Source organism: Triticum aestivum, chromosome 1A (assembly GCF_018294505.1).
Source record: "Triticum aestivum cultivar Chinese Spring chromosome 1A, IWGSC CS RefSeq v2.1, whole genome shotgun sequence".
Classification (NCBI taxonomy): domain Eukaryota; kingdom Viridiplantae; phylum Streptophyta; class Magnoliopsida; order Poales; family Poaceae; genus Triticum; species Triticum aestivum.
Genome location: NC_057794.1, coordinates 519,789,740 through 519,802,644, shown reverse-complemented (window position 1 = coordinate 519,802,644; position 12,905 = coordinate 519,789,740). Strand labels below are relative to the sequence as shown.

The 12,905-nt window shown below is 44.8% G+C and overlaps 1 protein-coding gene across 1 annotated transcript; it reads right to left on the bottom strand.

Annotated features, from left to right (window-relative positions):
* Positions 1-8,056: 8,056 nt before the first annotated feature.
* On the bottom strand, positions 8,057-11,744 carry LOC123062343 (F-box protein At5g46170). Its single transcript, XM_044485812.1, has 2 exons — positions 10,379-11,744; positions 8,057-8,583 (listed from the first exon to the last, which is right to left on the bottom strand). The coding sequence occupies exon 1, from the start codon at positions 11,684-11,686 to the stop codon at positions 10,421-10,423; it is 1,266 nt and encodes a 421-aa protein (XP_044341747.1). The 5' UTR covers positions 11,687-11,744; the 3' UTR covers positions 8,057-8,583; positions 10,379-10,420.
* Positions 11,745-12,905: the final 1,161 nt, after the last annotated feature.

Sequence of the window (12,905 nt, the reverse complement as noted above, 5' to 3'; positions counted from 1 at the left end):
ATCGAGTTGAAATAAAGATTTTAGATGACTTGCATGAGCTAGGACTTAGATCATCCCTAGCCCTTGCACTAAATTTTAACCCATGATGGTTAAATAGAAAATTATCGAGTTGAAATAAAGATTTTAGATGACTTGCATGAGCTAGGACTTAGATCATCCCTAGCCCTTGCACTAAATTTTAACCCATTAAAATTATAAGTCCTCAAATTTGAGTTATAGCTTTTGCACCAACCCTTCCTCAAAATAGATTTTTTTTGCAGATGGTCATTTAAAATAGAACTTCAAACTAGATTTAGAAAACTTGCTGGTTCATTGTACTACATAACACAACCTAAATTAAGAGCTAAACTGAGCTAAACATCTACTTATTGTCAGAGGAGATGCCAATGAGTGGCCTTCCTAATCCATGGCATTGAGGCGGGGAGAAGGTTTAGGGAGAATACTGATGAGTTGGTTAAATTTGGGCAGGAGGTGGTGTACGGTAGACTCATGAGAGTGAGTTAGATCCATCACCGACGTGTGCAACAAACAAAAACCATGGCCAAGAGGTTAGGTTTTTGGGCTAAGGGGTTGGTATAGGTTGTCCGTGGCTATACTTTGATGATATTTCGATTCCCAGCTTATCCGTTGGGCCTGTTTCTCTATGAAAAGTGAATTGCGTAAATAACCTCGATTGATGTATTTGTCATAATCAACTACACTGCACACACCTCTTTCCAGTAAAAAGACCGAATGTAAAAGCGCCTTTTAGCTCCTCTTGCCATTAAACATGAAAATTAGGTTCCCCTTTTAGATGCATACTTTCTGATTTCTTTTCTAAAATTTCTGATGTATTTTGAATTTCATATTTTATCCATACAGATTGGTTTCCACATGTGCAAAAATGCCTTCAAATAATTCAAAAATCTACTTCTTACGATTCAAAGGATGGCGCGGAAAATATGTATTGTTTGGTATTGAAGGCCAAACTTGTTTGAGTATTAGTTGGAAGACGCCAGCATGACTCAGGGGCCTTCATCTCTGACGATAATCAATGCTCCACCAAACTTTCACTTGTCTGAATAACACATTTGCCCTTTATAAATACCACCATCTTCGCCGGACTAGGAAATTCCACTGCCCCGCTTCACTTTTATATGTAGCATATTTGTAGCACTGGATCTTAGTGCGCCAACAAAGACAAGGAGCGGATGAACAATAGGAACAGGAAACCATGGGAATAGGAGATAACAGGAAGATCTGATGACCGTGAAAATACATCACATACTATTTGGTAGCTAAAAGCATAGGTAAGCAAGCTCACTCACACTTTGGAGTAAACATACACTCAAGACGACGATACAAGCACCTACTCTCCTGACACGATGGTTTATTCATTGTCAAAGCTCAAAAAAGATCTCTCTATACAGACATTTAGTTGTAGCAGACATGAATTCCCACAAAAGTTTTGATGGAAGACCAAAATTCCACCAAAAATCAGAGTCATTCTTTGATTGATGGTCATGAATAATGTCCTAACTAGAGATGATTTGCTATGGTCATGATGATAGCATTGAGCATCTCTTCTTCAGATGTTTTGTTACTAGACTGGTATGGAGCCTTTTTAAGTGTGCTTTCAATTTAAGATCTATACCTGACAGTTTGAGTGTATTTTTTAGTAGTTGGTGTTGCTGCGAGAAATACACTTTGGTTCCTGGTTGTATATGCACCCTATATGGGGATTTTTTTTAATATTTTAACAAAAAGTCAAAATAGGTAAGAACTATTTGACAAAACACTTGACTTACTTTTGCACTGATATATAAATGTCGACGAAAAAAAACCAAAAGTTGACCTCACAGCAAAAAGGACAAAAATTATTTGCTATTATAAGTCACTATTCACACTATTTTAGCCAAAAAATTGTCTTTTTTGAAAAGAAGTCAAAAGGATATATTTTTTTGTGGATTTTATTTCTCACGAGTACAATAGAAGGTCAAGTTTATTTTAAAAATATTTTCAGGAATTTTTGACTTTTTGTTGAATTACTAAAAAAAATCCCATATAGGGTGCATATGTCCCCATAGACCAAAAGTTCCCCTCCGTGTTGTTGCTATATTTTGGATAATTTTGAGATGTAGAAATGACATAGTATTTGAAAGGATGGCCAGTAATGATTCTGTTATACCGATAAAAATGACTAGTCATTAGATAATGTTGGGCCTTGTGGCAGATAAAGGAGGAAAGTCAAAAGGTGTTGATGCTGGGAGCAAAAATCATAGAGCATGTAAGTGAAGTTTGCCGAGCATCTCAAGGGTGGCATCCTGGAGTTTTTCAGCTCCATGGCTGAAGCTTCTTCAACTTCGACATCCTTTGCAGCTTCTATGGTGATCTTGCTCTTGGATGCATGCGTTCTCTTTTGCTGCCTCATAGCTACTTCAGTGTCGCATGGTCTGGTGATGTTTCATGGGCATGTAATACAAGTATGGTGATGTTTCATTGCCGTGCAATGTAAGTATTGAGTCTGGTGTTTGATGCCTGTTTAGCGGGTTTGCTTTCAGGCTTTTGGTGATGGCTGGTAGTTCTTTGAGTAGGTCTATGTAATGAATCAGATGGCTTCTTAAATACTAGAAATCAGAGGTGGAGGCCTCTGTTTCGTTAAAAAAATCCTGCAAACAAACAAAAACACATACAAAAGCAACAGAAGAAGAAAGTCGAGGCCGGAATAACATTTTGCCCCGACTGCGAATAAGACATGCTCTCAGCAGCAGCGTCGACATAGAAATGCTTCAGCACTCAACACACAGCATTGTACCACTACATTAGCCCTTGTTTTGAAGTGAACATTTACAAAAGGTCCGCACGTTCAGACTAGAAACGAACCTGCTGATACTCATGTACATCTCGTGCTACAGAACGCTGCAAACTTCCTTTCCAAAAAGAGCTACAATCCTAATTGAAAATTCGACATGGTGTTAGCACCAGCTTCACGAGGATAAATACATACAACGAAGATCCGCCACATCCGACGTAGGCAAGGGCTTCCCTGGAGGGACGGCTGCCAACAGGCTCAACGATGACTTGTCTAGCAGCTCACGAGTACAATAGAAGGTCAAGTTTATTTTAAAAATATTTTCAGGAATTTTTGACTTTTTGTTGAATTACTAATTTTTTTTCCCATATAGGGTGCATATGTCCCCATAGACCAAAAGTTCCCCTCCGTGTTGCTGCTATATTTTGGATAATTTTGAGATGTAGAAATGACATAGTATTTGAAAGGATGGTCAGTAATGATTCTGTTATATTGATAAAAATGACTAGTCATTGGATAATGTTGGGCCTTGTGGCAGATAAAGGAGGAAAGTCAAAAGGTGTTGATGCTGGGAGCAAAAATCATAGAGCATGTAAGTGAAGTTTGCCGAGCATCTCAAGGGTGGCATCCTGGAGTTTTTCAGCTCCATGGCTGAAGCTTCTTCAACTTCGACCTCCTTTGCAGCTTCTATGGTGATCTTGCTCTTGGATGCATGAGTTCTCTTTTGCTGCCTCATAGCTACTCCAGTGTCGCATGGTCTGGTGATGTTTCATGGGCATGTAATACAAGTATGGTGATGTTTCATTGCCATGCAATGTGAGTATGGAGTCTGGTGTTTGCTGCCTGTTTAGCGGGTTTGCTTTCAGGCTTTTGATGATGATATGCTGGTAGTTCTTTGAGTAGGTCTATGTAATGAATCAGATGGGAGAGTGGCGTTACTGGTAGGGGTGGCATCTGGACATGTTATCCTGGCCCTAGGTCCATCTCTAGAGATCTAGACTAATGGGTCCATCTTTAGGATATACGGGTGTAAGAAAATGCAGCCATCTGACGCTATACTATGAGGAACAGTGATGTACGGTAGCCTGCGGGCTCGTTTATTGAAATTCAGGTTACCTTGACGCCGTGGCTCGCCTCCGTAACGAAAAGATGTGCGGGGATCAGAAACGTATGCGCGCCGTTTGCTGCAAAAACATCACCGTCAAGGTTCAGTAAACGCTGACGGCAGATGAAGCGTGGGGCAGCAAAAATATCTCGGTCAGCTTTAAGAAAAAAAACACACCTCGGTTCCCATCTACTCAGTTGAGCCCTTCCCCCTAGCTCGACGGCGGAGGGCAAATCAATGGTGGCGGCGAGCAATATGGCGGAGTTTGCGGACCTACGCCACAATGGGCTCGGATATCTGCTGGATCTGATTGACAGGTAATTTCTCCACCGTATTATTCTGTTCGATTCGATCCGAAGACGCGTGAGCGGAAATAGTCAATGACTGGTCTTCGGTTTGTTGAACATGCCATAGGCTCCCGCTCAGAGAGGTCACTGCGGATGTTGAGCAGCCAGATCCATTGGTGTTGACGTCCGTTGAGCCACCCGCACCGGCAAACGCTGACTCGTCGTGTGCGGGTGTGGTTGGACAACTTGGCGGCGTTGCTGAGCAGAACGATCACGCTGGCAGGAGGAAGCAATAGCAAACCTAGCCCGTGAGTCGACCGGGAAGGTGAACCCAGAGGCACCTGGGTGAACCAGATGGTATACATAAAATTCAATGTTCTTTCTCTCTGGATTCATGTTTTATTTTTATTTTTAGTGCCTGTGTTGATAGATGTCCAGGGACATTACTACTACTGTCAACTAGCTGACCCCCTGATTTTGGTCGTCATCCTCATCCATGCGCGTAATTAGCATACATAGCGGTTTGTGGACAGATCATTACGTCCAAATGTGCTGATGCACAAAAATCACGCCCCACTGTTATATGTGAAAGGATTGCATCATCTCAAAACTGTGAATTCAATTTCAGGTTAAGACTTGAGAGTAGGACGTGACCCTCCAGACAGGGTACCCTATCCAGGTATAGTCACTCCATTAGAAGAAACAATCAGGAGGTACGCTGATAAACTCTCAGACAATGTAGTGAAGCCAGAGATTGGGATGAGTTTTGACTCACTCGGGGAAGCATACGATTTCTATAACCTGTATTCTTGGGAGCTTGGATTTGATATACGATATGGCAAGGGATGGCTGAACATCGAGCGGACAAAGTGTATGCAGGAGATTGTTTATGGATGCTCAGTTAGCACTTAAGAGTTAAGAGCCGAAAAGAAAAGATTTGGCAGTTTTTTAACATATTGATTGCACGGGAATTCATTTTTAAAATTTGACACGGAGAAAACATTTTTTTTGCAGGGGAAGCCTGAGCAGCAAAATAACCGATCTTACCGGTGCGAGTGCCCTGCAATGATGAGATTACTTACAGGTGCAGACAATGATGGCTCATTGCTGAACACTGGTCAAGCCACAACCATTCACTGTCTCTTACTTGCGGTGAGAAAGTTCATTGGCCATCCACAAGCACATAAATGTGTACAATGTGAACTTGAACAAGGCACAACATGGTTGGCAGCTTCTTTGGTTCAACCCAGAATGTGCCTTCAACAAAACGGACGTTGCGCAATCTGTGTGGCCGGATAAGTCAAGACCAGACTGACGATGATGGAAATAAGACACTAGCTGTATTCAAAGGGATACAACGGAACGATCCAGAATTTACCTACCGAGTACAAGGTGATGAGGAAAGCAGGATCAAGCGAGATACCTCACGAACTGAAGATGTTCTTCCTGCCCTGCCTCCCTCGGACACTGGAGCTGTTGTTCGGTCGCCGTCCACATCCGAAAGGCCCCCATCAAGATCCTCCAAGAACGAAGGATTCCAAGAGAAAAGCCTCATCAAGATCCTCACCAAGGTATTCCCATCAGAATTATGGAAGTGTTCAAATGCTAATGACCTCAAAAAAATTCAATTACACATGCTTTAGCATCTCAAAAGGCACTCAAAAATGTAACTTGTACTGTTGTACATGCTTTAGCAAATACATATCTTTTTTCAAGTACCATTACATGCTTAAGAATTACTCTGAACTTCTGTAGTGTGAATTGCATATGTAGTGTCTGTTTTCAGAAAACAACCTTGTTTATGTGATGGTTCAGTGGTCAAATGATATTATTCTTGGCTAATTTGTTTTCTAGAAACAAACGATTCTGCAGTCACTAGTCCTAGAAAAATCAACAAGGCAGTATTGGTGATTTGTGAGAACTGAACCATTGAATCCAGTGAGAACCAGGATGCTGGTATTTTGAGTCCAGTGAGAACTGAACCTTTGAATCCTTTTTTCAGGGCACTGCTCAGATTCTTTTGATAGGGTCTAGTTAGTGCTAAAAGCATACAAGGTACTTGTCATAAAGTTCCTGTCATCCCACTCCATTCAAAAAACAATTGTAGATCTATACAGCTGTTCAGACAGTAAACTTTGCTAATTGTTCGCGGATGGACAACTTGACAGCTTGCTCTTTCCTTAATCATTTCATTGCAATTGCTCGGGAACTTGCACATCATACAGTAGATTTCTATCTCGTATCTTACTCAAGTTTTCTGTATGACTTCTTAAAGCTGCTGGGAAATTGTCAAACTGATAGCTAACTTAGAAAATAGTAAGATTGGAATCAGTACTTGCTAATGCCCGACACTTGAGGGGGAGGCCAGTGTTCTGAACTTAATTGCTTTTCGCACCTAACAGGTAAATATGTGAGAAGTTTAACTGTCCATATCAATCCTAGTCATACTTGTGGAAGTCTTTTTCAGGTAGTAGCCATATTAAGCCACACATCCTTTTCTCTTCAAGAAAAAGTGCAAACCTTTCAAATTATACAGCAACCGATCTAAAAAAAGATATACACGAGTTAAAATATAAGATCCTAGTACACTTTATTCAAAACTCTTCTGCTAATTAAACTGCCTTTTGTGAAGACATAGTATAGTTGAGCATTCATATGGTGATTTCCAAGTACAGAATTATCTGTGAATTCACATCCTAGAAGAGAAACAATCTCCAAACCTCATGCTCGAATTAAATTTGGTTTGCACAAATAATTATTTACCATCTGGATTCAAATATGTGAGCATGACCATCTGTCTACAATATTTTCGATCATGCCAATAACCATCTGCCAATGCATCAGTTCTCTTGTTCATCTCACTGACAATCAACCTATTTCCATTTTGTGCCAGGCCAAGTCTTCCAAGCAAAACAGCAGGAAGCAAGAAACTAAGCAGTAGTTTGTAATCCTGTTGAGTTTACTGATTGGGCATCATGTTTACAATGTTGAGTTTACTGAATGGGCATCATGTTTCAGAATAATTTTGAGGGTTCTCTGGCTGTACACTGAATCTTATGTCTTGTTTCTTTCTGTACACTTTTTGAATGAGCAAGAAACCAAGCAAAACATTGAGTTTACTGAATCCTGTGTCTTTTTGTACACTTCTAGTAATCATCGGCTAATACACACTGCTGTAGTTTGTGTCTTTCTGTTAGACAAGCATCGTCGGCCGTGCTAATTCTAGTGTTGTGTGCGTTATGCGAGCTGCACTAGTTTGGTTGATTCACTAATTTGGCTGCACTTGTTCCCTGTCAAATTGGCCTACGTGGGTGTATGTGGCCTATGCGCACGATGAAGAACAACCGGCAGGTAGCGGCGGCGGCAGGGATGGATTTTTCTCGAGTCTGGAGGGGTGGGGACTGGGACCTACGATTACTTATCCACCCCACCGGCTGGTAGGTTGCCGTTCACTGCGTTCGTCAACACGCAGTGTCGCACCGGAACAGGGAGACGCAGGAAGAAACCTGATCCATCCACGAGTATCCTGTACTGGTCTGACGGAGTGGCTGAGCAGCAAATTAATGCGTGGGCCCTGCCCTGAAATACTATGGCAATATGCTTGTCGCATACAGTATGGAATACAGAAAACGCATGCATCCCCAGAAGAGTCATCGAACGTGATTTCAGGATCAGCTGTGCTCAGGACCAGATGCAAATTTTCCATCAGATGGCTTCTTTAATAATAGAAATCAGAGGTGGGGGCCTCTGTTTCGTTAAAAAAAATCCTGCAAACAAACAAAAACACATAAAAAAGCAGCAGCAGAAGAAAGTCGAGGCCGGAATAACATTTTGCCCCGACTGCGAATAAGACATGCTCTCAGCAGCAGCGTCGACATAGAAATGCTTCAGCACTCAACACACATCATTGTACCACTACATTAGCCCTTGTTTCGAACATTTACGAAAGGTCTGCACGTTCAGACTAGAAACGAACCTGCCGATACTCATGTACATCTCGTGCTACAGAACGCTGCAAACTTCCTTTCCAAAAAGAGCTACAATCCGAAGCGAAAAATCGACATGGTGTTAGCACCAGCTTCACAAGGATCCATACATACAACGAAGATCTACCCGTAATACCGCCACATCCAACATAGGCAAGGGCTTCCCTGGAGGGACGGCTGCCAGCAGGCTCAACGATGACTTGTCTAGCAGCTCCAACATTGATGAGTTGAGAGGTTCCGAACGGGCCTGAAGGATGCACACAGCTTTTCTCCACATTCATACATTAGTAACTACTTGTCCGAGTCTCTCAGGTAGGTGCAGGCTGGAGTAAAATAGGCAGCCAGAGAACTTCAACTCCATTGCTTAAGATACATTGTGCTTCGAGTTGCATCTCGTGAGAGAACAGAATAAACCTGAAAACAGAGACAGGAACGTGAAATAGTTCAGCAAAACGCTATGAAGATTGAAGGGACTTCACAGTTACAAAGTTATTACAGCTTTCCATATAGCCTTCTGCACAGTAGTTAATTAGTGTACAACTGTACATTACATTAAACAGATTTGAGTTTTATGGCATTATAAATTGACCAGAAACTATTGTAGTAGGGCCTGAAATCTACAGCCTACATATAACTAAGTGGATCCTACATTTTAAGTGGCCCATCCACCCTCATCTTCTCCTGAGCGAAAATCCTTGAAGCGGACTAACCAATTTAGATGGATGAATGCGGAAGATTCATCATATGTGCTTGGGCTATGCATAGCAAGTACCTAATTCTAGGACTAAAGTACACAGCATATTGGGCCATATCGGCAGATACACATGATGGTAAGTTGGTAACCAACGCAATTAAGAAGATCGGCTTTTGTCCCAGAAAGCACACTTTCCTTTGACTAGCCTAGCATCAAGACTTAACATTTCTCCTTTTTTTCCTACCTTAACTGCACAATTCAAAAGTAGTAATGGAACAGATGATCCTTAAAGAGCATGCAGTACAACTTTTATCATAATGGGTAGAAATAATACATCCCGAAAGTGCAGGTTGGGGCACAGCATTTTCCTTTTCTCAAACCACACTTGCCTTCCACTAGCCCTTAGCCCCCAGCATTCCCCAAATCTCCACCACCCCCTCTCTTTATTTCCTGTTCCTTAATTGCGCAAGTCCAAAGTAATACTGGGAAAGATGGTTCTTAATGAAGTGCAGAGTACAGCTCTTATCAAAAAGGTAAAACAGCTGAAAACGACATTTTGCGGGTAGATATTGGTGTTTGTACATAAGAAAATGCAAGATATTTGGCATAGCAAAGAAAGCTAGCCAGCTAAACCTGTTTGCTTCTTGCTGGAAAGATGGACATTCTTATGTGTGGGTTTCAACTTGGTCAGTCAGTTAAATTTTTGAGAGTCGGAACTCAGAAGAAGAATTGACACCTCATAAATTAAGCGCCACAGGCAAATCAAACAGGATTATCTATGTCATGTATCACTGATGAATGATGATCAGTGCTAACATAATTTTCCAACGTCGCAAAAAGAAAGAAAGTGACCGGGAATAATGATTTGGCAAACCAATTGTTGATCATACGAATTGAATTATTTCATTTAAGTTTATATGAAGGTTACTGGCTTATCACCATCACCAAAAAAAACTTAAGTAACGAACACCAAACACATCACTGCTGAATCATCAATCTAGGAGCCTGTTCAAACTCCGATACTCTTTCAGGATTTGTGCAATAACGTATTGCCAGAGTTCATAATGTTCATGAGAAGTATGATTTTAAATTGAGTTCCATTGTATGATTGTACACTCAGTCTAGCAATGTACTCATGTAAATTGAGTTTGGAGCCAAAACTGAATATTTAAAGGGAGAACTAGTATATATACTAGCCGAAACAAGTGCTTCACAATAACTCCATACAAGTACACACTAATTCGATGATTGGTTTATCATAATTTGCTTCTTACGACAAAATAAACAAAATATTAACACGAGGTAAACCTAAATCCAACATTCTGACTAACACTCAAATCTTAAAATTTCTAACTATGTTGGTAAACTATGTTGGCTACAAATCTACAATGCATCACAATGGTGGTGAGCTGGTGATGATAGTGTCACAATTGTGCAAAATAAGGTTGAGTCAGTCCTTGGAGGCAAAGCTAAATAATCAGACAAATATTGGACCGAATGCAATGTGAAATTTACCTCTCACAGATGAAACTTCTGGAATGGCACTCCCTCCATAGCTTAGAATGAGTTCATCTCAAGGCTATACATCCTCCGCTTGAGGAGCACACCGACGGCCGTCCGATATGGCTCCTCAAAGGCATCTGAAACCCAGGATCCACCTGCCGAGCCAGCAGTTGCATTCCCAACTGCGTCCATCATTGCCTCTTCGCTCGGCTTGATGGCCACCAGTGTTGCTCCATTCAAGACCGTGCCCCCAGGCAGCTCAATGTGTGGCGCATACCACAAGCGCATGCTAAGGGCCGGCATGAGCGTGCGGTGTGAGTCACCAGACGCTGATACTGGCCTGACCCGTAGCTCCTGCAGTTGCCACTTGTCCATGGTGAGCACGCCCTGCCCATCGGCGTCCGTCAGATCCAGGCTCTCCAGCAACGCGTGGTCGGAAATGATGGGCTGCAGCAGGTAATGCCGGGCCGACGCGGCAATCAACGAGCTGATGGTCCACAGCACCCGCAGCTTAAGCCCCCCGTTGGTGTAGAAGGACTCCGGTATGCTCCCTGAATCGTCAGACTCGGCGCAATCAGCAGTTGGAGGAGGAGGCGCGGCCGTGGCGCCGTCCTTGGCGGCAGAGGACGGCGAGGCGGAGGCGGAGGCGGCGCCGAGGATGACGCAGCTGCCGAGCGTGGAGCCGAAGTCGGCCTTCCACTTGAGCAGCACGCCGTCGTCCATGCCGAGCTCGCCGGCGGGGAGCTCGATGCGCAGGCTGCGGAGCTCCCTGAAGGAGCGGAGCACCTCGGAGGGCGAGTGGTGCGAGACGTCGCCGGGGGGCGCCGACGCCGAGGAGGAGGAGAGCGAGGAGGCGGCGGAGCGGCGGAAGGAGGAGAGGGAGGCGGAGGCGGGGAAGTCGGCGGCGGGGCCGGCGTGGGAGAGGATCTGGCCGAGCGCCTGGATGGGCTTGACGATGCCGCCGATGAGCATGCGCGCGATCTGGGAGAAGACGCCGCGCGCGCGGGCGGAGGCGGAGGCGGTGGGGGAGGAGGGCGCGGAGGAGGACGGGGAGGAGGAGGCGGGGTCGTCGGGGATGACGCAGTCGACGCGGACGAGCACGGAGTCGACGAGGGGCACGAGGGCGTGGAAGCGGCGGGAGACGAGCGCGCAGCGGCCGAGCGCCTTGACGTCGCCGATGCGGTTGAAGATGAGGAGGAGCAGCGGGTCGGGGAGGCCGTCGAAGCGGTCGTCGGCCGCCGCGGCGGCCGAGAGGCGGTGCGGCTGCTGCTCCTCCTCCTCGCGGCGCCACCGGCGGGGCCCCGCGGCGGCGGCGGCCATCGGCCGCAGCGGATCTGGGGGAGGGGGAGGGGGGAATGCGGGGCGTGGGAGGGAGGCCACGAGGAGAGCCAGAGAGAGAGGGGGGCGTGGAGGTGGACGGCTTGCACTGCCTTGAATCCTCGATGTTGCTCTGTCTGCTCTCTCTCTCGGCCTCGGGGGAAGACAAAATGCGGTGGAGCCCCCGCACCTTCCCGAAATCGTGGCCGTGCGATGCAGCTCTTTTTCACTTTAATAATTCGGCTTTGGAGGTTTTCATCGGAGAGGCCAGGCCCTACCGGCACCGCGATTTGATTCAGAATCTGAAATCCTAAGCTAATCAAACTCTAGATTAGCCTAGAAAAAAAAGTGTTGCCAGGAAACTCTATGTTAGAGCATCTATAAAAAGGATTGGACAGTCCAGCCCCCTAAACGTCTGCAAGTGTTTTCCCGGACACGTCCAAAGCCAGTGCTGAATGGCCCCCTCATTTGTCCTCTCGGACAACCACACCTCTCATATATCCAGACTCTCGAATCCATGCAATTTCATGCCCGTCCATCATATAGCATGAATTCATCATTAATTTAACGGCGCAACCAAAAAAAAAACACAATTCAATAATTCAACACATGCCAAAAATGGAATACAATAATTTATAGATAGGCGATACGATAATGAATCGTTCGACGCTCGTGGCGGTGGTTGCGACTGCGGCCACACTCTCTTTTCGCGTGCGTTGATCTCCTTTTTCTTCGCCTCAAGCCACTTCGATGTAGGCGACCTCCTGGCCTGCAACTTCCTGCTTTGCGCTGTTGGGCGCACCGCTTCCACTAGACGACGTTCTCCACCTTGCAACTAACTCCCATGGACATGACCCCGACAAACTCCGCCGAGGTATCATCCATGCTGGCGGTGAGAGACAGGGAACTTAGCGACGACATCTACGAGGGCGTCCGTGTACTCGACGACAACATCCACGACCGCAGACATGGAGCAAGGGTGGAGCACGACGATGACCCAGACTCAGGAAATGAAGGACAGATGCGAAAGAAGGGAGATCGATATGGTGGACTCGGTCAATTTGAAGGGAATTAGGGTGGTTTCGTCTCTCGGACCAGACATGCCGGACGTGTCCGATACCCTATATTCGGCCGGCCCTTATATGAACTGGTTTTGAGGGGTGTGATTGCTTTATATGAACTGGTCATTGATCAGGCCGTCCGGATGGATGTTTGATAATAA

Excerpts from the sequence above, each read along its gene's own strand:
- LOC123062343 (XM_044485812.1), bottom strand. The coding sequence starts at position 11,686 with ATGGCCGCCGCCGCCGCGGGGCCCCGCCGGTGGCGCCGCGAGGAGGAG.